Source organism: Notamacropus eugenii, chromosome 1 (assembly GCF_028372415.1).
Source record: "Notamacropus eugenii isolate mMacEug1 chromosome 1, mMacEug1.pri_v2, whole genome shotgun sequence".
In the NCBI taxonomy this organism is placed as follows: domain Eukaryota; kingdom Metazoa; phylum Chordata; class Mammalia; order Diprotodontia; family Macropodidae; genus Notamacropus; species Notamacropus eugenii.
This window is the reverse complement of record NC_092872.1, coordinates 355,106,332-355,130,581: the sequence shown is the minus strand read 5'-3', so window position 1 is coordinate 355,130,581 and position 24,250 is coordinate 355,106,332. Positions and strand designations below refer to the sequence as shown.

Below are 24,250 nucleotides of genomic sequence, written 5' to 3'. Positions count from 1 at the left end.
GTTTTGAGTTGTGTATATAAAAAGAATGAAGATGAGATATATATCCCTCTGGGCTTCCGATTAAGTGTCGGTATAATCTGAAGGATGTTGCAGTTGCTTTCAAATGAAGTTGCCAGGTCAGTTTTTTCTCAACTGTTGACTGTCGTGTGTATCTGTGTGCAAGGGAGAGTATAGAATATACTGAACTGTTCGAATAAATTTGAGTAGACTTCATTTTCAAAAGAAAGTACCTGAGGTCAAATCTTTTATTAAAGTAAAATACTACCGTTGACTTCATATTTTTTGAAGGATTAAAATCTCACCTCTCTTACATCAACAATTTGAGTTATTAATGAAAAGCTGTAGGGGAAAATAATGTAACACATGGAGGGAAGGCTACAAATTATAGATCTGTTAAAAATATTGTCATCTAATTACTTGAACATTCATTAATTATTCCTTATGATTTCCTTTTCACTTAGTTGAGCTATGTATTACCAAACTATGTGAGCACTGATATTCAAATATACTAGATGTTTTGGTTCCTATGACATCTATCCAAAAATCATTTCTGGAGGAAAAAACATTCAATTAAAAGATAACAGATTTCTTGCCATCTAAAGAGGGTTCCCTAGACAGTAGAGGATTTAAGTTATCTGATGTCTGAGCCATTTGCTAGAATTAATGCATGTCTTCTCCAAGGCTTTAGCCTAGAACTGGCGTTTCAGACCTTGGTAGAAATTGGTTCAGCAAGTCAGTAGCAAAATAAATTTTAGGACTGAGTTCTTTCTTCTCTGAGCTACTCTTCAGATGGATAGTACTGAAAGAGGATCAATTTCACTTCCTAAGAAAAAGCCTGAAAACTTTTAACTTCAGTGGTTCAAAATTTAGTTAAATGTAAAACTAAAAGCATCTTTAAATATTTAAAATAAATTATGAGTCCCTTCATCAAATTGAATTGCACAATTGGTTAAAATGTTAGCAAGAAAAATTGACTATTCCTAGTATTTAGGAGATATATATGCAGTGCTATAAATCAAGTCTTTTTGAATTTTTTTTTTTTTAATTTGGGAGTCAGTATGATACAATCTGGGTTCCACTGTTGACTCTGCTACCAGTGTGGCCTTGGGCAAGTCACTCAGCCTCTCTGGGGCTCCCTTTTCTTTTTTGTAAATAGAAGGTAGATTAGATGACCTCTAAATTTGATTCCTTAAGTTCCATAATTTTATGATACATTTTATTTAGATATGTCTGAAATACCAGTTAGAGTAAATGCACAACTTAAATTGAACCAAATATTAAACTGAAGAAGCCTTTACTCTGACAAGGGGAAGGCATTTCTGGAGAGAAAATGGATTTAGATAAAACTGGAAGCAAACAACTCAGTGGAAGTAGATTGGTACTTGGGTCTGAGAAGTGAATTCGAATTCCCCCATGTCACATAGCACCTATGAATCATCTTCTGCAAGTCACAGAAATCTTTCAGCTTCAGTTTCCTGGACTGTAAAATGAAGCTTTTGGGAGTAGATGGACTCTGTGGACCCTTTTGGCTCTAAATCTATTATGGTAACATATTTTGTAAGGAGCCACTGTGACATTAGAACCCACAGGTTTTCAAATAAGTGTATACTTGAGTGCATAGTTTTGTGGAGTTTTTTTTTTTTTGTATTTGTTTGGTTTTTTTAATATCTGAAGAGTGCTACCAGAGGATGTGTTTGAAATGTATGGATATAATCATTCCTCTTCACTTCAAGAAAACCCAGAGAGTGCTGACCTAGGAGGAACCCGTATGACCTTGAAGAGGTCACTTAACCTTTTGAGATCTTAGTTCTTCTAACTAAATTAAGGTTATTGAATCTTTGAGAGATAGCAGATTGAGAATTTCTGTAATCTGTTAAAACGACACATCCTCCCCTTACCTTCTTGATTTGACCAGAATATTGTTGGGAGGACTGTTATTAGGTTAAGTTTTCAGTTCTTCCTGGTAGTTTCTAATTGGTTTAGAAGAATTCTCTATTCACCCAGTACAGAATTCCAGAACCCCTTCAAGTCTATATAATCTGGGAGAACACATATATACATGTGAATTGCAGGTACTGAGAAAACTGAAAGCTATTTTATTTCCTTGATAAGCAGAATTATATGCTTCCTGATTTCTGTTGGTATGTTTTGCTGTAGCTTGGTTTGTTTGTTTGTTTTTAAATGATTAATTCTCTGAATTAATGCTATGTTGTGTTCTTGATCATTAAAAAGGAGGGGACAGATAAATGACTATTTAATGCAAGAATCTATTTTTATGTCTACCAATTCCATTAAATGTTTACTTAAAAATATATTGTGTGCGAGGGCTGGTTGTTGCTAGGAATACAGAGATATAATCCAGATCCTACTCTCAAGTAGCTTGTAATCTCATGGAGGTAGGAGAGAGGATATACACAGGTCACCATAATACAAGGAAGGATGAGAAGTGCAAAAGAGAGGTTCAGGCAAAGGAAAAGAGGAGGAAAGAATTTTCAGTTGGGGACCAGGTTCTCTCCTTTCATAGACCCTAAGTTGGAAAAGACCTCAGAGGCCTTTCTGGTCCTATCCTTACCTTAACAAGGATCTCCTCTTCAAGATTACTGACCAGTATACTCATTCCCACCCTTTTTATTTCATTCAACAAGCACTTAATTATTAAGTACCTCAGAGTACTTTATATAAGGTACTGGGGACAAACCAGCTGTTCCCTGCCCACAAGGAGCTTTCCTTTTAATTTGGAGAAACAACTGAACAGTGAAACTCCTCATTCAAAATGATTTTAGTAGAGAGGAGCACTAACAACTGAGGGATTAAAGACATCCAGCGAAGGGGAGAGCCTGTTATATTCCAAGGCAATCCAGTTACACTTTGGAATATTTCTAATTATTGGAATGCTTTTTTTTTTATATCATACCTAAATTGCCCTCTAGGTCCAAGCAGAAATAAGTAATCCCTCTTCAATATTATAGCTCTTCACATACTTGAAGACAGCTATCATATTTCCCCTGAAACTTCTCATCCCCTGGCTTAAACATCCCCAGTTCCTTCAACTAGTAACATATTCTTGAGGTCCTTCACCATCCAGGTTACCTTTTTTGGGGGGTACTCTACAGCTTAATCATTTGTCTTTAAAATGTGACCCTCAGAACTGAGCAATTCTCTTGCCAGGTCTATTATGAAAGCCTTAGTGGTCTCCCCACCCTTTTCAATCCTTACCTTAAATCCTGGCCAAAATAATGATTTTAATGTGTGGGCCTGATCGATATGCTTCTTTATTCAAATCTGTTCAGTGGCTCCTTGTCACCTTTAGGATAAAATATAAACTTTATGTGCTAGTTTCACAATGCTAATTAAAATGGCCCCAAGCTTAGTTTCTAGCCTTATTTCACACTATTATCCTTCATGTACTCTATGTTCCAGCCAAACTGGACTAATAGCCATTTCATGGTCTCATCTTGCCCTTTTCCACCTCTTCATTTGCACAGGCCATACCCCATGCCTGGAACAGACTCCCTCCACATCTCCGTCTGCTGAAATCCTTCTCTTCCTTCAAGACTCAGGTCTGGTTGTCAACTCCTTCCGTGAAGTCTTTCTTGTTTTCTTTACCCCCTCTCCCCTGTTCCTGTCTATAGCTAGAAGTGATCTCTCCTACACACTTAAGACATTTTAACTTGTATTAGCTAGTAAGGGCAGAAATACAGTATTTTGTTCTCTCTCAGTTTGTTCAATAAGATTGAAAATCTTGTTTCAACTGTTAGCATAGCTTTTTAAAATTTTTGCAACATTAATTTGAGCTTCAAAGTATTTACGACAGTAATTTGTGTTCAAGTCGCTAGTGTAAGATAAGGCTTTAGACATTGTCCTAAATGTTTATAATCATCAATTGATGGTTGTATATATTTAGCATCTAGTTTTTGCATGGCACTGTTAGCCACTGTGGGAGATGCAAAGACAAAACTCATAACCTCTCTCTGAGAACTTATTTATTTGGAGAAGCAAGCTATACTCCAAAAGGTAACCAAGAATACAAAAGTTTAATACATACAAAAAGCCATATAGGTAGTTCAGTATTGATAGATGGTGTCCTATAAGAGTGTTGCCAGTTATTAATAGAGAGAAGTTAAGGTGATACAGAAATGGCTTGATTTTGAAATGGGGTTTTGTATTTATTTGCACGTTTGAATTTTTTTAAATTGGCATCTTTTGTTTTTACATCACCTTTGTTTCTAAATATACCCTTTTCCCCCACTTGCCAGTCCTTGAAACAAAGAATAAAGGGGGCGATTGGGGAAGCAGTTAAGCAAAATTAACCAACAGCCAAGTTGAAATGTGCAAAATGTAACCCCTCATTTCCCCCACCTTTACCAAAAAAGGAAAGGGAGGTAAATTTGCTCATCTTTTTTTAGGGCCAAGCTTTTTACCCAGCAGATTTAGCTTTTTTGTTCTTTCCATTTACATTGTTGTCATTGTGTATATTGTTTTCCTGGTTCTTATATTATAGAGGATCAAACTTCTAGAGCTGGAAGGGATCTTAAAAGCCATCTAGTTTCACTCTGATGAGTTCTTGCCATGCTTTTCTAAATTTTTCATATTCATTGTTTCTTACACCACAGCAATATTCCATCATGATCACATTGCATTTTGTTTAAACATTTCCCAAATGATAAACACATTTGTCGTTTTTTTAAGGTTAATTTCACGTTGCTTTCCAGAATGGTTTGGACAAATTTGCAATTTTTTCAATTGTTAATTTCCTTGTATTTCTACAGCTCTGTCCAACAGTGACTGTTGTTGTCATCTTTGACAGTTTTCTTTGTATAAGATGAAACCTCAGGGTTGCATTTCTCTTACTAATGATTGGGAGCAATCTTTATTTGGTTAATAGTTTACAATTCTTTGAGAACTGTTTTTCATATCCTTTTGTCTTCTGTTTATGTTAGTTTCCTACATGTCTTGGAGTACTATTTGCACTTGAATATTCTGAAATTTAACAGAATATTTAGATGTTCTAGCAATTTTCTTCAGATGAGAAGTGTTATTTAGGATAGTACAGAGAAGACTGGCCTTGTAGTCAGGAAGACCTGAGTTCAAGTTTTACCTCTGACACATATTGCCTATCTGCCCATAAGCAAGTCATTTAGCCTCATTATCTTCTTCCTCCAAACCCATGCCTCATCCTAACCCTCTTTCTGTCAAGGATACCACCGTCTTTCCAGTCACCCAACTTTACAACCTCTTAATCATCCTCAATTCTTCATTCTCCTTCAATTCCCACCCACCCCCATCAGTTTTGTCAGTTCTACTTACATAGCATCTCTTGCATCTGTCCTCTTTATTCATACATCTACCACTCAGATTCAAACCCTTAGTTTACATTGCCTGAAGCAGTAGTTTCTAAGTATCCAGTTTTTCCCTTTTCCGGCCCTCTTTGACACAAGTGCTCAATTTGGTAAAAACCAAAAGTGTGTATACCTTCATACTCCTGTTCAAGAAGATTTAGTAGAGTGCTTTTTTTTTTCTAGGATAAAATAGATTTGTCAGGCATTTGCCCTTCACAGTCTTGCTGTAACCTGTCTTTCTAGACTAATTTCACATCATACCTCACACTGTGGTTCAGCCAAACTGGCCTACTTCTCCATATATATACATTCCATCTTCTGGTTTGTACCTTTGCACAAACTGTACCCCTAGGCTTGGCCTATATCTGCCCCTCAATTTCTGCCTCACAGAGTCATTAGTTTGCTTCAAGGCTCAGCTTCAAGTGTCACTTCCTACAAAAGACTTTTGGGGAACTCCCTCTAATTTTTTTTTTTTTTGCATATTTTTTTCTATTGGTTTATCTGTACTGCACATTTTTACCCAGTATAATGTGAGTTCCTTCTGGGCAAGGACTATTCATTTGTCTGTGTTTCCTCAGCTTCGAATGTAAAATGAGCACTTATGAAATGCTTGTTGAATGAATCCCGGGCAGTTCCCTGTAGCTTTGTTACAGACAAGTGTTCTTTAGATGTTTAGAGTCTCCATACCAGGAGTTCCCTACAGTGATGAACAGGTCATCATGAAAATAACTTGTAACTGGACAAAACTAGGGGGCAAGAATGGAGATTTCTAGTTGCCTCTGGAAGTGCCATGGAACTTCAGAGGAGGGATTACTGTGCAGTGTGATTGTCAGCAAAGAATTCTCCAAAGGGATTAGATTTTTATACAAATGAAAAAGAAAAAAATTTTGTATTGAGGGCATGAGCTATTTGTCGTATACTAGGGTTAAGAGGAAGATGTCAAGAAAATTCAATTTGTTTTATCAAAAGAAATGTATAGTTCCTGTCCTCAAAGCACTTAAAATCCTCTGAGGATGACAGAAATGGAATGACAGTGCTATGCAAGATTAAAGGGAGAGAAAGATCACTTCTAGCAGAAGTGGAATAGGGAAGGTTTTGTGGGGAGGTGCACCAGAACTGAGCCTTGAATGGAAGGATTTTATTAATTGATCATCTTATTTTTTTATACCACGTGCCTTTCTTTAAATGCCCACCTTATATATACCAAAGAAGTTAAAGAACACATAAACTAAGTTCAGCAAATATGAGGTTATTCCACACCCATAACCTTCTACTTTTTCAAAGAAAGTAGGAAAGCACATTCTCATATTTCTTTCAGAGCTAAGCATTTAATTTTAGGATTTTTTTGCTATAAACTTTTCGATTTACATTTTTAAGGTATATGTTTTCATAATTTTCTTGTTTCTACTTTAACTTCACTTTTCATCAGTTTTATGTAGTCTTCCCCTACCTCTGTGTTCTTCATATTCATTGCTTCTGTCGGCTCAGTAATTGTCTATATGTGTACAACAATTTATTTAACCATTTCCCAGTTAATGAGCATCTGATTTCTTCCCATTTCTTTGCTACAACAAAAAATGCTCTTAATATTGCACTGATTTCAGTTTTTATCTTGGACCTCCTTGGATTAATATTCCTAGTAATAATATCTCTTAGTCAAAAGGAAACAGACATTTTCAAGTATATTCTTTATATGTGATTGAAAGGATTTTAACATCTGGAGATTGGGAGTGAGTTCATTTCAGACAGGATGACATGTAAACAAAGGCATAGAAGCTTTAGATTTGGAAGAGAGTAGAGAACTAGTCCAACTAATTTTGTATCTGAATATAAGATTTTATTGCATTGTAAAGAATTCAGACACAAGGGAAGATCCGTATAGTCTGATAATAAAATTAATAAAAGCAAATCAATTTGCAGAATTACTATGACAGTGTAAGCAGTATTGAAACACTTTAGAACACAGTGATTAATTGTAATATCAAAAGATCATAGATTGAGAACTGAAAGGCCAAGGGTAATCCAACCCCTACCTCTCCTGCCCCATTTACAAATGAAAAAGTCTGGCCCAATGAGATTGTGACTTACCTAGGGTCACACAGTAAATAGTTGAGGAGGTGCTATCGGTGAGATATCTCCTTCCTGTTCTGGTGGACTTTTGTTGTTCAGTCCTGTCCAACTTTTCTTGGTTCCATTTGAAGTTTTCTTGTCAGAGATACTGGAATGGTTTGCCATTTTCTTCTCTAGCTCATTTTACAAATGAGGACAGGTGGTCAACAGGGTGAAGTGACTTACCCAGGGTCACACAGCTAGTAAGTGACTGAAGCCAGATTTATACTCTATCCACTGTGCCACCTAGCTGCAGTGGCCTAGTGGTCCAAAATGAGACAGATAATTATTGATAAGTTGCTTATTAAAACTATTATTATACTTATTTATTATAAGGGAGACAAGGGAGGATGTTGACACAACATGGAAAAAAACCTTTTCATCAAAACATGCCCCCCCCCCCCCATTGGAACCCCCCCAAAGAATTTAAATGATTGGAGACCTAAATAGCAGAGCTCTTGCTTCAAATACTTGGGGCTTTTTCACTATGCTCACAATGAGTAATTGGAATGAGAAGATAAGAATAGAGAGAAGGAAACAGCTCTTGTTTGTCTAGAAAGACCAGAAAGCTTGTTGGGAGGTGAGCTGGGTTATGTAGGGCTTTGATTGCCAGGTTTGAGAAATTTGTACTTTATTGAGGTGGAGGTGGGGAGGTAGAGAGCCATCTTGTCTGAGGAGTTTAGTTATATTTGACTTCTGCTTTAGGATAATTTGATAACATGTGGAGGTTGTATTAGAGAGGGTATATGATTCTGAAGTAATGGTGTTGTTTTAGAATAGGGTGTTAGCTGGGGAAGCAGAAAGGAAGGGGTTAGATTCTGGTAAGTAACTTCTTGAGTGTGGGAAAGTATGTTCTAAGTTCAGTATGGAAATGCTGAAAATTAGAAATGGATTGTCCGTTTGTGCCTATCTATTTATCCTGCCTCCTTTTCAATAATTTCATTGTCCATTGGTAGTTTGGCCACAGATTAGAACATGCTGCTGATGAGACCAGCTACAGAGAACAAATTGTTCATGGCTATAGGCCATAAAGGGAGTTAACCCAAATTCATCCATCTATCTGAAAAATGTAACAATGGATGAGTTAATGGAATCTAGCAACCTTGTTAAGGGGACTCAAAGTACATGTCCTGTATTGGAGGTTAGTTTACTCTATGCTATCTATCTTCCTCGTTGTCTTGGATCAAAAGTTAGCTGAATGATTTTCCACCAACCATACAATAAATGCAAGGGCATATCTCTCCATTTAAGCACATCGGTCTTGTTCCAGCAGGTCAAGGGTCCCCAAGATATCTGTTTTTATCCACAGTGGATTATGGTAGAACCATTAGTCCTTGAGTGAACATTTGGGTTCAAGTACTAACTCCAAACAAAACAACAGTGGGATCTTGGATATTTCACCCCTTTACCAAGCTATAATTTCCTCATGCGAAATGGAGGTAACAATTCTTGTACCTACCAACCTCATAGTTGTTTTGTAGAGCATAAGGAACCATATAAAATGTAAGTTGCTCTTATTTCCATTCTGATTACCCTTCCCATTTGCCATCAGAAATTTGAATTCTCAGCCTTTGTTGCCAGCCATAAAACTGGGAGAAGTCAAATATGCCTGACTCATATACTGCCTTCTTAATATATGCTTGTTGATTGACTGAAAAGGTGGCTCAAAAAGAAAACTTAGTTATTTACTCTATCCCAGGTTTGTCAAGCATGATGTATAATAGGCTAAGAAACTTGTGGTAGGAGCTTAAGTGACTTGCCCAATGTGATCACAAGTAATAATGCTCATTAGGTATTGCTGTAGGAGATTAGTCAAGATGCTGGGAAAGGAAGAAGTGGTATAGAAAGCCCAGATCCGTTATACTCTTCAACTAATATCTAACCAACAACAAATTTCTAAAAATGCCAGACCAAATAGTGACCAGGAATTCTACAATGAGTCACCTTTCTAGTTCAAAATCACAAATTCCATCCACTGGCAAATGACCAGGGTGGGAACTATGGAAGAAAGGTGGACTGGGATCTATCTCCTCAACTCACTGTTCACATGCCAGCTAGGCCAGCAACACTAGAGTTGCAGATCACTGGAAGAATAAACTCTCCCACAGTTCTGTGACACCCCCCCCCCCCCCAAAAAAAGGTGAGAGAGCTATCTGGCTGTAAATCTCCAAAAAACAAAACTTTAAAAGAGGAGAATAATTCCAAAACACCTAAAAGCACAACCTCAAAGAAAAATATACTTGGCCACAAGACTAATTTGAATTCCTAGAAGACATGATGTACGAGTTATAAATGGGATTTTTTTAACATAAATAAAATGAGAGCTTTGGGGGACACTTGGGGCAAAAAATTTACAGCTTAGCACAAGAAATTCAAAACCTTGCCCCAAATAACAGACTGCCTGAAAATTAAAGTGAACCAAACAGAAGTAAAGTATCTCATAGCAAAAGCAATTGACCTGGAAAATAGATCTTCAAGGAGAGGCAATTTAAGAATCATTGTTTTACCTAAAAAATACCATTTACCTATGACCAAAAAAGAAACTATCAAAATAGAATCCATCTGTAACCTCCTGAAAAATCCCAGCATCCAGAGCTTTCCAGGTCAAATTTTAAAATACTGTAAGCATCTAGGGGAAGAAAAGTTTAAATATTGAGGAACCACAGTCAGGATTCACATAAGATTTAGCAGCTACCGCAGTAAAAGAACAGAGAGCATGAAATAAGCTATTTCAAAAGGCAAAAGATAAAGGCCATGATGATGATGGTTAACATTTACATAGCACTATGTGCCAGGTACTTTACAAGTGCTTTATAATTATTATCTAATTTGATATTTATGACAGCATTGGGAGAGACTATTATCCCCACTTTACAGTTGAGGAAACTGGGGTGAACAGGTTGAGTGACCTGCCCAGGGTCACAGTTAGTGAGTTATCTGAGGCTGGATTTGTTCTTAGATCTTCCTGACTCCAGGACCAGTACTCTTTCTACTGCATCACCTGGTTTACAACCAAGAATAAATTACCCCAAAAAATTTTAATATAATCCTGCAGAGGGAAAAATGGATATTAAGTGAGATATTCTCAATGAAAAGACCAAAGCTGAATAGAAACTTTGAAATAAAAACACTGAGATTAAAGAGGAATGTAAAAAAATAAATACAGGCAAGCAATCAGAAAAGACTATAAAAAGTGTTTGCATTCCAATGATAAATTCAGGCAACCTCTGCGGGGGGGGAAAATGTTAGCAGAAGGAAGTCACAGAGGGAATCAAATAAGATGGGTGGATTGGGAGTAATTTGTGTGGTGGTTATATCTTAGAAGAAGGTGGGGGGATATAACAGAAGAAATGTATGTCACTTGACTAGGAAGGGTGCAAGTATAATAAAACTTCACTTTTAACTCAGAAGTTAGAACCAGGAGAATAATTTATACTATTTTTTAAAATTATGAAAAAATAATTTAGAAAGATTTTAAAAATCCATTGAGATGATCAACAATGATTCCAAAGGACCCATGGATTAGAATGCTGCTTACCTCCTGACATTGAGGTGATAGACAGGGAGAGTGAAATGTGCGTTTTTGGACATAGACAAAGTGGGAAGATATTTTGCTTGACCACGCATTTTGTTTGCAGTAATTTTGTTTTTCAGTGTTGTTCAGTTTGCTAACAAATATAGATATTGCTTAGTGTCGGCCTAGAAATAGTTCATGCAGGTTACTTATTGTTATTAATATAATATCATTAAAGGGAACTTTAAATTTGGATAAGATAATCTGAAGATTCTTAGCCTTAGTTCAGGAGCTCCATGTTTCTCAGCAAAGTCTTTCATTGGGAAGTGAAGTGAGCTTGCAATCATCAGCCAGTAGAGAAGGTAGTAATACATAAGAAGCAAGTTGAAAGAGAAGAAAAGAAATTTCTGCAAGTGCAAGAATTATATGATCTCATTCAAAACGAAGTTAAGTAGATAGCTACAAAGGAAACAGAATGGGGATAGGTAGGAGAGGATTTATAAATGATTGTGGCATAGAGAATCTTAATAATGGGTTGTTAGCATGGTTTAATGGGATAAGCACTGGTTTTAGAAACAAACCTGAGTTCAAATCCTATTGTGCTATATGTTTAACTTAATTTAGTTTCCCTGGGTCTCAGTTTCTTTATCTGTAATATGAAGAATCTCTTTAGATGACCTTCAGGTCCCTTCCATACCTAGAGCTGTATGCATGTCTTTCTGGTAGACTTTTCCTTGTCTTATTTCAGATATTTACTAATCAGGAACATCTTATAAGATAGTTGTATGTTACAGAGATAAAAAAATCAAGTTAGGGTCAATATGAATTTGGGGTAATAGTATATTCTATCCATAATAAAAATAGCTCACATAACATTTAAATCATTTCCCAACAGGACAGCACACCAAACATTGACTAGATAAAACCAATATTTTTTGGCAACAGGTACAAGTTACCATAAGTGTGTGAATAGCTGGTTCAAAATTATCAAATAAGATCACTTTGGGCAAACAGCTCCTATTCCGTAAACAGCGCAATGTTGGCATGATGATAAAGAATGATGAAGGCCCTTCCCTCAAGAAGTCTAATTTTTTTTCTTTTTTAAAGTTTTATTGAAGCCTATTGTTCCACAGTCATTTTGGGGCTATACGTATTGAGACCCTCCCTTACAACAAAGGAAATCAGAACCAGCACATCTATCTACAATTTATAAGATACAATCTCTGGTGCGGGGGAGTGTAGGTAGGTAGCTAGCTAGCTATAACTGCACTTTCCCTTTTGTAAAGAGAAAGGTAATACTGGGAAAAGATTTAAGGATGGAGAGAAAGTATCTTTTCATAGAGATACTGACATCAGAAGTGGTTCTTGAAAGGAAATACTTATAAAGATAATTTATTATTATATAATGCCTTACCATTTATAAGATACTTTATACATCCTTACAATATGCTCTTGTACGGCACAGTGTTGTACTAATTAACTGAGCTAAAGTAAAATAAATTTGTTGACATGCAAATCTTATAACTTATTGGATTGTTTAATTCTTCATCACACTTTTTATTTTGGACACAGTGTAGTCAAAGCATGTTTATCTCCATCTCAGGTAAATTTATTAAGCTTTTATGATGTATGACATGGTTTGAAGCAGAGGTTCCCAAACTTACTTGGCCTACCATCCCCTTTTCAAAAAAATTACTCAGTGCCCCCCCATACCTACTTTCTTTAACCTTTTAGTTTTTTTTTAAGTTTTCATTTCAAAAAAATATTTTTAAGCCTCATCTTAAATTTAATAATTTATTGTAAATTTGTAGGGTTTTCCCTGCATTGAGTTTTGATGATGCAGTATTGCATCATGTAACCATATAGTATTGTATTTTGAGCAGGTCATTACATGCACATACTCCTGCCAATGCATGCTTGATTTCATGACATTGTGCCATACTCTTATCTGCCCACGCTTGCTTGTTAAGACCTGTTGGCAGATTTGACCACTGAGCAGTTATAATGAGTTTTGTTTCTTTATTTGGAAAATATTGTAATCACCACGATTTTAATTGTTACACAATAGATAAAACATGTTTGAAGTGGTTTTAAAAAATTTTCATTCAACACTCCTCAGTTGTACCCAGGGCTACTACCATGCCCCTGTTTCAGTACAGCACCACCCAAGGGGCAGTATCACCCACTTGGGGAACCTATGGCTTTATACCATAAAATTATTCTATTTGGGAATTCTGCTTTTCAGTATAGCAATATATTTATCAGATTATCATTCAGTAGGGATAAGATCTGCAGACTCACTGGGATAAACCCCCAAAAGTTTTTTTGGGGGGATGTGAACATTTTCTAGTTTGAAGATGACAAAGGTTATGCAGGTTCATTCACCTTGGACAACAGTTTTGGTATAACCTTGAATGAAAAACTGTTTTGTCAGGTTTTTTGTTTGTTTGTTTGTTTTACAGTATTCCACTCTTTGTATTGTCTTACGAATATTTTTTTCTTCATAGCAGTGGTTAGCAGTTGTTTGATTGCTGCTCTTAATGCTCTTCTAAATTCAAGAAGTCTGCACCACACAGGAGAGGAATCAGTAATACCTGCTCCATCTGCCCAGTCCCTCTGAAGGTCTTTGCTTGTTTTCTGAGGATTAATGAGGCTCTTTTGTAACAATTATAGAGTTTGTCAGTGCTTGGTGTTTGACCATAGGCCTTTGTGCTTCAGAGCAACTGATCAATCCTATTTGATTGTGGGCTTGAATAATATTTTGAAACACTTGACTTCCCCACGCCCAACAGCTGCTGCAATATCTCTTTAACAGTCATTGAAGTGTGCTATTTAAGAGCTATGTAACTTTTGCATGTTTCCTTGGAATGATAAAAAAAATTAACACAACAAAAGAGAGCAATGAAACATGTATGGCACAAAATCTAGCATTCAAATGACCAAAAACTAATTAAAGGTAGAGAAATCATGTTAATTCAACTCCCAGTTAAATCAGATGATTTTAGCCATCCTGATGTAAGTAGATGTGACTGTTGATGTCAAAAAAAAAAAAATGAAGCCATATCAAAATTAATACTGGTCCCAAGTAATTTGCACACTATCATAGTTACTGCAGGTATTAGGAAGATAGAGGTAAAGCTTAAACCTGTCATTTCACTGAAGTCAGGAACTCCCAGGTCAGGAAAAACTCATACCAGTGCAGCTAATCTGCAGCTTAGTGTCTGAGATAGCTGCTTTAAAAAAAACAAAAACTACTAAGAAGTTGTTGGTATCACAGGTGGAACTTGAACTCAAGTCTTGCTGGCTTTTTTATGTCTGGCTCTCTTTCCTCTGTGCCATAGCTGCTTCTCATTGCAGGTGTTATCCTTAATTTAGAGAAGTTCTCATTGAGGCTGGGAAAGGTTGTGATTTGCCCGTTGTCACTTTTAGTGTTTAAAGTGGAATTTGAAAACAGTTCTTCTTGAGTGGTCAGTAGGAAATACATTTTAATTAGAAGAGATGTGTGAACAAAGGGATGGAGACAGGTGAAGAGTTCAGGAACAAGATCAAGAGAATGGTCTAGTTTAACTGGATTGAATAGTATCAGAAATCAAGAAAGGTGGATTTGAATCAAATTGTGGAGGGCTTCGAAAGCCAGGTTCAGGATAGAAGGAGTTTGCTCATTGGAGACATGTTGGGGGTGGGAAGATAATTGAGATGACAAAATCAAAGTTAACTTTAGCAAAGAATCTCTTGCTAAGACTGGAGGGCCCATATTACCTCTTGACTGAGCTATGGCAATAGCTTTCTCATTATTCTCCCTGCCTTTAATTTGTCTCCTTTTCTATTAGGTTCCTCCGCATAGTTGCCCCTGGCAGCAAAATGATTCCTAAAGTTCTCATGGGACCATATCTGTCACTCCTGCCAAAGAATCTCAAACAGCTCTTTTGCCTCTGGGATCAAATACTCCTTTTCCAGGCTTATTACACATTACTCCCTTTCAGTCACTCTACAGTCCAGTCAAAATAGCCTACTTGCTGTCCCTCACACAAGAATCATTTTTTCCATCTTTGTGCTGGTTGTCTCTCATGCTTATAATGCACTCCTTTGTTGGGTTCAACTTTTAGACACTTAAGCTCATTTCAGAAACCACCTCCTATATGAGGTGAGAGCTTTCTTGATTTTCTTCTGGCCCCCCCCCCCCAAAAAAGTTACTTAGGTTTTTAACTAGATAATTATAAGTTTCACCTTCTAGAATGTAAAATACCTTAAGGCCAGAGAGTGTTGAGAGTTTGCCTTTGTATACAAGCTTCTGTCACTGTGTCCAAGGTGTTTTAGATGTGTAATGAATGTCTGTACTTGATTTAGCTGATAAAAAGATTGGCCTGTATCAGTAAGAGCCCAGTGAAGTTAACAAATTTGTGGTGAAAGCAGTCAGCTCCTTAGAGGGGGTAGATATTATCCAGAATTCCACACCAGTGCTTCTACATTGACACTGCTTAACAGTTTGAAGAACTTTATTAGGCAAATCACTTTAGTTCTCTGAGCTTCAATTTCCTTATCTGTAAAACAGTCTTGCAATACCTCCCTGACAAGATTGTTTTGTGAATGCTATTTGTGTTTATATTTGTAGTGTTGCATAAGTACAAACTTTTTTGGCGGAAGAATTTTTCGTCTATGGTTGTGGCATAACTATTGTATATAGAAAGATATCATAGTGCTCATATGAATCTGAATCTCTGGTCTTATTACTGGGATTCGTCCATTCTAATGATTCTAACGAAATCTCATCCCTATTGGGTAAAAGAATATATCACCAAATAATCCAATCCTTTTTGACTGTAATTTTCCTGTGAATTTGTATAACTTAGAGTTTATGGTAGATAAATATTTAGAAGTACTTCAGTATTTCAGTCTTTTTTACCCTGATTATATAACATTATAATTCACATTTATTAAACCTCAAATACACATCCTATATTTTCTAAAGCTTGAATTATATTAATTCCTTAGAACTAGGATATGTAAAATATGTTCATTAACAGCACAGTAGTACATCTCATGTTCACTTTAGGGAGTTATGAACTAGAAAGGACGAAAAACGTAAATTACATAAAGGGAAAGAAAGTATTTGGAATTTTATGACTGACTGTATGAAATATGAACCTAATGGTTCCTTCATCTTAAAGCTAGCTGAAGTTTTAACAATTTTAGGCAGATGTTTCTATCCTGTTGTTAATATACCTGTTGGAAAATTCATTTCTTTCCCTTGGCAACCAGTCCTTTTGTTTAACATCCATCAGGAAATATCAAATAGAAAGCATTAATGCTACCATTTAATCCATTTTTTTATACAGTGCCCATCTCACATATCTAAATTAAGGCATTCTTTGGCTTTTTCTGGGTCAAATTATCTAGGTTCTTTTTCTCAGAGGTGACATGTCTGTATTGTTCCATAGCTTGTAAAAGCATTTATCTCATTTAGACCTCACAATTCTGTGCTACAGCTAGATTTATACATTATCACCCTTGTCTTATAGATAAACAAACTGAAGTGGTTGTGGCTGGTATATCATTTAGTCTGTTTCTCATTTTGTTTATTTTCATACTCATTATAGTGACCCACTTTTTGGCCGACCCTCTCTCTCCCTTATTTCCATGTCTATTTCTACTTTGTGAGCATGTGATGATAGTGTGATTACCTGACAAGTGCTGGGAATAATTCGAAATTTATCTTACTATTTTCTTTATTCCAGTAGTGCATAGGCTCTTCTATATGAGTAAGACTCAGATGCTCAGATGTTACCATGAGCAAATGGGGGAGTGGAGGAATAAAAAGAAGAGGAAGAAAGATAAGTTGTGAAGAAATTTGGTTACCTTTCCCTCACATTTCATGGTAACATTGTGTGCATTTGTGATGTGAGGTAGAGGAATGAGAAGAGGTAGGTGTTAGCCATTCCTAGGCTTTTTCTATGCTAATCAGGCTCCTCCCCAAAATTAGAGTTTAGAATGAATATGGATTTTTTTTTCTAGCTGCCGGCGCACCTGTGCTCAGCCTAATATTCTTAATTCATTGTCCCTGCTAGCAAAAGAATAAACTTGGGGCTATGTATGTACATTTTATAGGTGCATGGACCCAGTCAAACAGTGCTTTGAGTTCGGAGATAACCATTTCTCTGGGAGAAAGTTGTTTTGCTGAGGAAAGGAGACTATTCTTAAGCTAAGGACTTTGAAAGAAAGGATGTCAGTAGATTTGTAGGGAAAAATATTCTAGGAAAGGGGAGCATAAAAGTAGATAGGGCACAGGGTCAAGGAACCGTTCATAAATGATCCACTGTTGGGTTGTGTAAAGAGTATATGAAGAAAAGGCTAAAAGAGTAGATTAAAATAAGATTTGGGGTTGTTTTGATTGCAAGACTGAGTTGTGTGGTTTTTCCCCCTAGTAGGAAATAGAGATCACGGAAGTTTCTACTAATATAATGTTATTTTGGTAGCTCAGTGAAGAATGTATTGACAAATGTGAAACTTGAAGGGGAGGGAAGGCTTTTCGGATACTAGAAAATCACTAGAGAAGGATGAAAATGAAGAGTTGGGAGGGAGGATTTGAGAGAGTTCATGATTAATTGGACATAAATGGAGGGAGAGAGAAATTAGAAATAACTGAGGTTTTAAGCTTGGGTGATTATCAGGATCACAATGCCACAACAGTAAGGAGAAGTTAGGAGGGGCAGATTTGGGGACAGAAAATCAAGAAAAAGGCTAGTGTGGCTGAAGTAGAGCCCTTGTGGTTATAGCCTTCCACTAATTCCAAATACAAGAGCTCTTTGGAAGATGCAAAAGATCATTTGGATTGAATACATAGGATGGGGTCACATTCAAGGTAGGGGAAGGGAACCTTTGGGAGTTTTTGTTTGATTATCTTCTAAAACAAAGGCATCTTGGATCATGGTGGATACAGAGAATGCCAGGGAGCCCAGAAGACTTGCACCTGATCTCTAATATGTACTGTCTTTGTGACCCTGGGCAAGTCATTGAATTTTCTTAGGCAGTTTTTTAAAACTCAATTGATAGAGTGAGTTTCCTCACTAGTAGTTCCCTATAATCATTGAAATCATGGGTCTAGTTTCTATCCCTTTAGGGTTTTTTACTACAGTTTTGTACTTTGGGGTTTTGTATTACAGTTTTTGGTGTAAAGATTATTAAGGAAAGAATTTTTGTAGAACTTAAAGAACCTTTCAGTTATTTTCCAGGAAGGAGAGGAACGATGTGAGCGATGTCAAGGAGATTTCTGAGACTTGATGACTGGGTATAGGAAATAATGGGGAGAGGAAAGGTGATTGGGGTTTTGAATGTGTTGAATTTGAACTTATTGATGGCAAGATATTCCACATACAGATATATACAAGCAGTTGATCATTATGGGTTGAGTTATACTAGTTAAAAAGGAAGGACAGTCTTTCTTCTCCATCCCCAAGCCTGAAATTTTAGGTTTACAGACTAAAATTTAAATTATAGAGTAAATATGACTTGAATTGTAATCATATATATCATCATTCCTATTCTCTGTCCCCCACCCTTCGTCATCTCTGGGTATTTGTAAGCTTCCTGAGGGCAGGGACAGTTTTATTTTTACCAATCTTTACATCTCACACAGTTGATATTACAGTGCCTTATTATATAAAAAGTTAATATATTCTTAACTTAAAAAATCAAGAAGATTTCTTAGTAGGAAAATTAAAGGAAGAGAATTTTAAAAGGGGGAAGAGATGTTTATTGTAACTTCATTGAAGTAATGTTAGAGAGAATGAAGGCTGTTTGGAGGGGGGAAGAAAAAATTATTGAAAACCTGGTTGCGGGGGAGATAGTGCAGTTTCAGTAGAGAAAAGAAATGACTACAAAGTCTAGATTGCTGGCTGCTTTAACTTTGAAAAGTTAAAGCAGTTTTAACTGAATCTACACATCTTTATAAATCCTAGGGTAATCTCATAATGTGTTTCAGATGATAAAAAAGATATTGACCATGAGACAGTGGTGGAAGAACAGATCATTGGAGAGAATTCACCTCCTGATTATTCTGAGTACATGACAGGCAAGAAACTTCCTCCTGGAGGAATACCTGGCATTGACCTCTCAGATCCTAAGCAACTGGCTGAATTTGCTAGGTAAGTCACAAGAATTGCCCCTCCCCCCCCCTTTTTTTAAACTTAGAAAATTCTCTTGGGTTCTTGCTAGCCATGATATTTACTGTGCCTTAGTCGCCACTGTAGTTTGTGTATTATTTTACTAGGTAAACTTTGAAAACAAAGTGGTCATTTTTATTTTAAACAAGTGTGCTAATGTGTGTGGCAGTATTTTAGATCTTTTGGGGCCATAGAATGAGAAAATTTTCTCCCTTATAGAAACCAAAAATCATCCTTTACCACATTAACTCTGCTGTTTTAATTCTGAATTTTGAAAGTATATTGGACTAGGGTTTAGGAGATATGGATCATATCTGTTGACTGATTCTAGGGAGTTACTGTGCCTTGGTACAACAACATTAGTTAAATTCTAGAATGTTTTGGTCAGATCAGTAAGTAGGCATAGTCTCATCCCTAACAACACAAGCAGTTGAATGGGAATCTCTAAGTCAGTAACTTGTGAAAGATTAGAAGAGAGATCTAGACCAAGGTCCATATATAAACAGTCTTACCTCAGATGCTAGCTACTTTTGTGACCCTGGGCTTATCACATGACCTCCCAGCTTCAGTTTCCTTACCTATAAAATGAGGATAATACATGCATCTGCTTCTCGGGATTGTTGTGAGGATCAAATGACATGATTCCTTTTAAAGCACTTTGCAAACCTTAAATATTACATAAAGGGTATTTAGGAAGTAATATAGTGTGTGGAAAGAGCACTGTATTTGGAGTCAGGAGATAGGAACCTGTGACCTCAAGGCAACCATCTAGGTCCTCAAGTGTAACCCTTTGACTGACTCCAAAATTCACAGAGCAAATCTTAATACAAGGATTCATTCTGTAAAACTTGGACTCAGTCAAAAGGTTGCACCCAAGGACCTGGAAAAAAGACCACATGTGTTCTTGAGGCCGGCTGCTGATTCCCCATCACTGACTAATCTCTAATACTTGCTGAGCTTCAGTTTCTTCAGCTTCAAATAAAGATAATAACTTCCCATATCTGCTTCAAAATAATGTACTTTGTAAACTTTTAAAAGGTACAAACATATTGGTTATTATCACTTAACTAAGGGGGTGCTTCATGGAGCAAGAAGGCATAGCAGAAGTAATTTGGGCTTCAAAGTTGATGTTGGAGCCTGTTAGCCTTTACTGTGGTTTTGTGATATACTTTAGCACTTTCTCTCAGCCTAGTGAATTGGTGTAACCAAGCTTTGGCTTAATTGATGCTTATGGGAACTAAAAAGTACTGTTAACATGGTGGTGATAGGACTTCTTGATTCCTTCTACAAGCATCATCAGGTAAGTTGAATTGACTTACCTTAACCAATGGTAATCAAATATAGTACCTTGCAGCTTGCAGCAAGATACTATTGAAGAGCACTTAGTAGAGTACGTATTAAAGTGGTTTCTTTGGGCATTCTACAAGTATTTCAACTTCCACATTGCAACAGTAGGTAGGTATAAAACAGGTTTAAAGCTCATCACATTGTAAGGACATCTGAAAACTTTTTCTTGAACTTGGAGGGTGAGGTGGTTAAAAGAAAGAGGCTCCTTTATTTCTAGATTTTCTTATTTCCTATATTTCTAGTTTTTTTTAATACTCCAGATTAAAAGTGAACTTTCCCTCTGGGGAACCCAACATATCCCTTTGATTATATATCTATATCCTGTTTGTTTTTCTGCCTTCTGGTCTTATCTACCTATTGTATTGTAAACTGAGACTGGTCTTACTAATCTACATATCTCACTTAGACCTAGGATTTACTTATGATAATAATTTTAATAAATTCTTGCTGAAATGATGAATTGATCATAGAAGTATATAAATTACACTTATATATTAGAATTATCTAAAACAGTTGATAATACATTTGGTTATAGAAAACAGTTACTACTTGATCCAAGTAAATTGATGAAAAAACACTCCTTGCTTAGAGCTTTAGGTTCTAATTCAGGAGTGATTACTTTTATAGCTAACATGGGGATGGGAGAAAGCTAGCATTTAGAATTGTGCTGTTGATGACTGTGATGAAAATAATTATGACTTTTTGAGAGACGTAGTATATAATAATAGTTCCTCACTTTTCTATAATATTTTATAGCTTACAAATTGGCTTTCCTTAAAATCATCTGTGGGAAGGCAGAACAAATGTTATCCATTTTACAGATGGGGAAACTAAGGCACAAAATGGTGAATCGACTGATCTATTATTAGGTAGCAGAACTAGTACTCAAAGAAATGTCTTCTGATTCTAAGTCTAGTGCTCTTAGTCATTATAACATTATCAGAGACATGTGAAGGTGTCTGATCAGCAGTAAAGAATAGCATTGATGACTGAATTGCTACCTTTGGACAAAATTGCCAGACAGCAAATTTATTTGGGCCTATTCCACTTCCCTTTTCCACCCCATCCTCCATCTCCGCCACCTGCTGTGTAGTGCCTTTGTGCTTTGGCACGCCGTGTTGCTTTCCATAAACTACCTGTGCTCCAAAATTGTCTTTTGTTTTCGAGTGGAGTTGAGGGGAAATAGGGGTGTGGGGGGGTTGTGTACTTTGAGATTCATTTTCTTCAAGCCAGAAAGAAAGTCATGATTTAATTTAGTGATTCATATTGAGAGATTTGGCCGATAGGAACTTAATTAGTATATTTTGAGCAGGAAAAACTTCTTCCCAGTAAAAAATATTTTTAAAATAAGGGAGGGAGGGAAGGGTTAAGAATCTTTAGTAAATTCTGGCCCTTGATTTGCCCCTAATTTAGTTTAAGTAATTTGTGTTTTTTGGCCAAACAGACTGCAAGTTTGTTCTTTGAGCCATCCACCTAGGCATTTTACAAATTTATAGTGAGTCAGTAATATTTTTTTATTATGTCAAATACAGACCCTACCTACTTCACAAAGTTGCACATAAGATCAGATGTATTTAAGAGTGCCATTCTTTCCATAAATCACTGGTAAGTTCTACAAGAGCTAGGACCCACAGAACATTCATAGAATCTCAGGGCTAGGAGGAATCTTAGAAGTCATCCAACCTAATAGAATATAAGCTTCTTAAGGGCAGAAGACTAATTTTCTATCTTTTGTATCACTGATTTCTTGCTTTTAATAGGCATTTAATCAGTGCTTTGTTGGATTGAATATATAGCCCAGTAGCAATAATCACTTGACATCCCCACCAGATCACCCTACTACTTACTACTTTGCTTGAAGATCTCCAGCGATTCAAAACTTACTATGTCAGAAGGCAGCCCATTGTACTTTCTCAGATTCATAGGGAAGATCTTTAGTGCAAAAGAAAAAAATTAATTTTCTGCATCCATTGTTCCTACTTTTGTTCCATAAAGTAGACAAGAAGCCAACTTTCCCAAAACAGCAACATACAGTTTCACAGAGGAGAAATGTTCTATTTTAAGCTCATTTTTAAAAATCCGGTTGGATTTCCCTTCCCTAATTTTATATAGCAGAGTAGGGATCTACTAAATAAAATGTGTTGGGGTTTTTTTGTCTTGATCTCAATTCTTTACATGGTAATGGTTTGCATTTTCAGATAATTCTGGATGATTATTCCTTATGAACCTAAGAATCTGTCAAGTTTGAATTTTTTTTCTGGTGCTCGATTTTAATTGCTTCCTAGGTAGTTAGAAAAAGATCCTTCATTCACCTTTGACAGCAAGTAGATATTTTGAATAGGATTACACGATTTGACTCTTTATCTGATAGGATTTTAAAAATTAAGAAATCACCCCTTTTCAGAAAATGGATTTTTTTATGTTCTGCCAGCCTTTAAAAGATCATAAACTCTTAATTTTTGTTTAGTCCTCAGAATGTTTAATTTACACTATTAGCTTTAAGAACTAGATTTCTGTGTGAATCCAGGGGTGCATTTTAAAATATATTTTATACTAAAAGTCATTCTCCCATAACCGAACAAAAAAGGAGATGGCTCTTGATTAAAGTCTTCTGAGTGTCCATACTGTATCTTTTACTCAAATTTTAAAATATTTTTTATTACCTTGATTTCATTTTGAAGTCCCCAAATTGGAAAGAAAAAAAAAAAAGCTTGCATAGATTGGATGTTTTTGCTAATCCAGAAGAAGAAGGTGGGAGAATCCTCATTAAAACTAGAACTTTTAAAATTTGACTTTCATCAGATTTCAAGTTTGGCATCTGAGTAAAAAGTCAAAGTATTTTCAATTGATACCATTTGCATTGACTTCTAAGAATTAGCAAATTTGAATCCAACTTCCAGGTGGAGCAGTGTTACAAAAAATCTTGTACAGCCTACTTATATCTGTTAGTTATGGATACAGACCCAAACCCAGAGATTTATGAGTCTTTGTTACAGAACAAAGCCTAGTACAGGGGTGGGAAACCTGCAACCTTGAGGCCACATGTGGTCTTTTAGGTACTCTGGTATAGCCTTTTGACCTGAGTTTTACAGAACAAGTTATTTAATTAAGAGTATTTGTTCTAAGAAGTTTAGATTCAAAAGGCCACACTTGAGGACGTAGAGGGCCATAATGTGGCCTTGAGGCCACAGGTTCCCCATCCCTGAGCTAGTATAATATTTAAAAAACATTTGTTAATTAATTATAGCAGTAATCTAGTTATCAAGGCTTAACAGCCATTTCCTTAAAGGCACCTACCTGTGTCTTGTTGGTTTATAAGGTGAAAATATCTAGGTATATAGTCCCTACCAGGGTCGTTTAGACTGCTTGGTCCAAGAATTTGTCTAATTCTTTCCTTTCTACTCTACATAGATCCTAAGGGAGAAATTAAAGGGAAAGTTTTTTTGATACCTTTGCCAAAAGACCAAGTTTTAGGTCAGTGAAAATGCCAGGTAAGTCAGAGAATAATTTAGTCAAGAGGATAACCAGCCAGAAATCAAAGAGCTAAGGATTCTTTCTATTTACCCCAAAGCAGGCATCTTTGGTGATCCTTTGATCTCTTTATTTCTGTTTACCTCATTTGGCAGTAAGAATCCCCATGGTAATAGTTGTTGGGGTTTGGAAGTTCAGGTTTGTATTTACAAAGTGCCCAACCTTGAGCTGCTCTGTCACCACTGCCATGGATTTTATTAGCATAACACTGTATGTGTAATGGAATAGAAAGCACTAGATTTAGTCAGATC

At 36.3% G+C, this 24,250-nt stretch overlaps 1 protein-coding gene across 2 annotated transcripts in view; it reads left to right on the top strand.

Moving 5' to 3' along the window:
* The window catches only part of YY1 (YY1 transcription factor), a 42,098-nt gene that overhangs the window by 6,070 nt on the left and 11,778 nt on the right, over window positions 1-24,250 (top strand). The window contains exons 2-3 of one of the 2 annotated variants that reach the window (XM_072630234.1): window positions 3,486-3,560; window positions 18,941-19,103. In XM_072630234.1, coding sequence (XP_072486335.1) covers window positions 3,486-3,560; window positions 18,941-19,103 — 238 coding nt within the window. The remainder of the gene's footprint in view (window positions 1-3,485; window positions 3,561-18,940; window positions 19,104-24,250) is intronic. The other variant, XM_072630235.1, reaches the window with a different exon arrangement.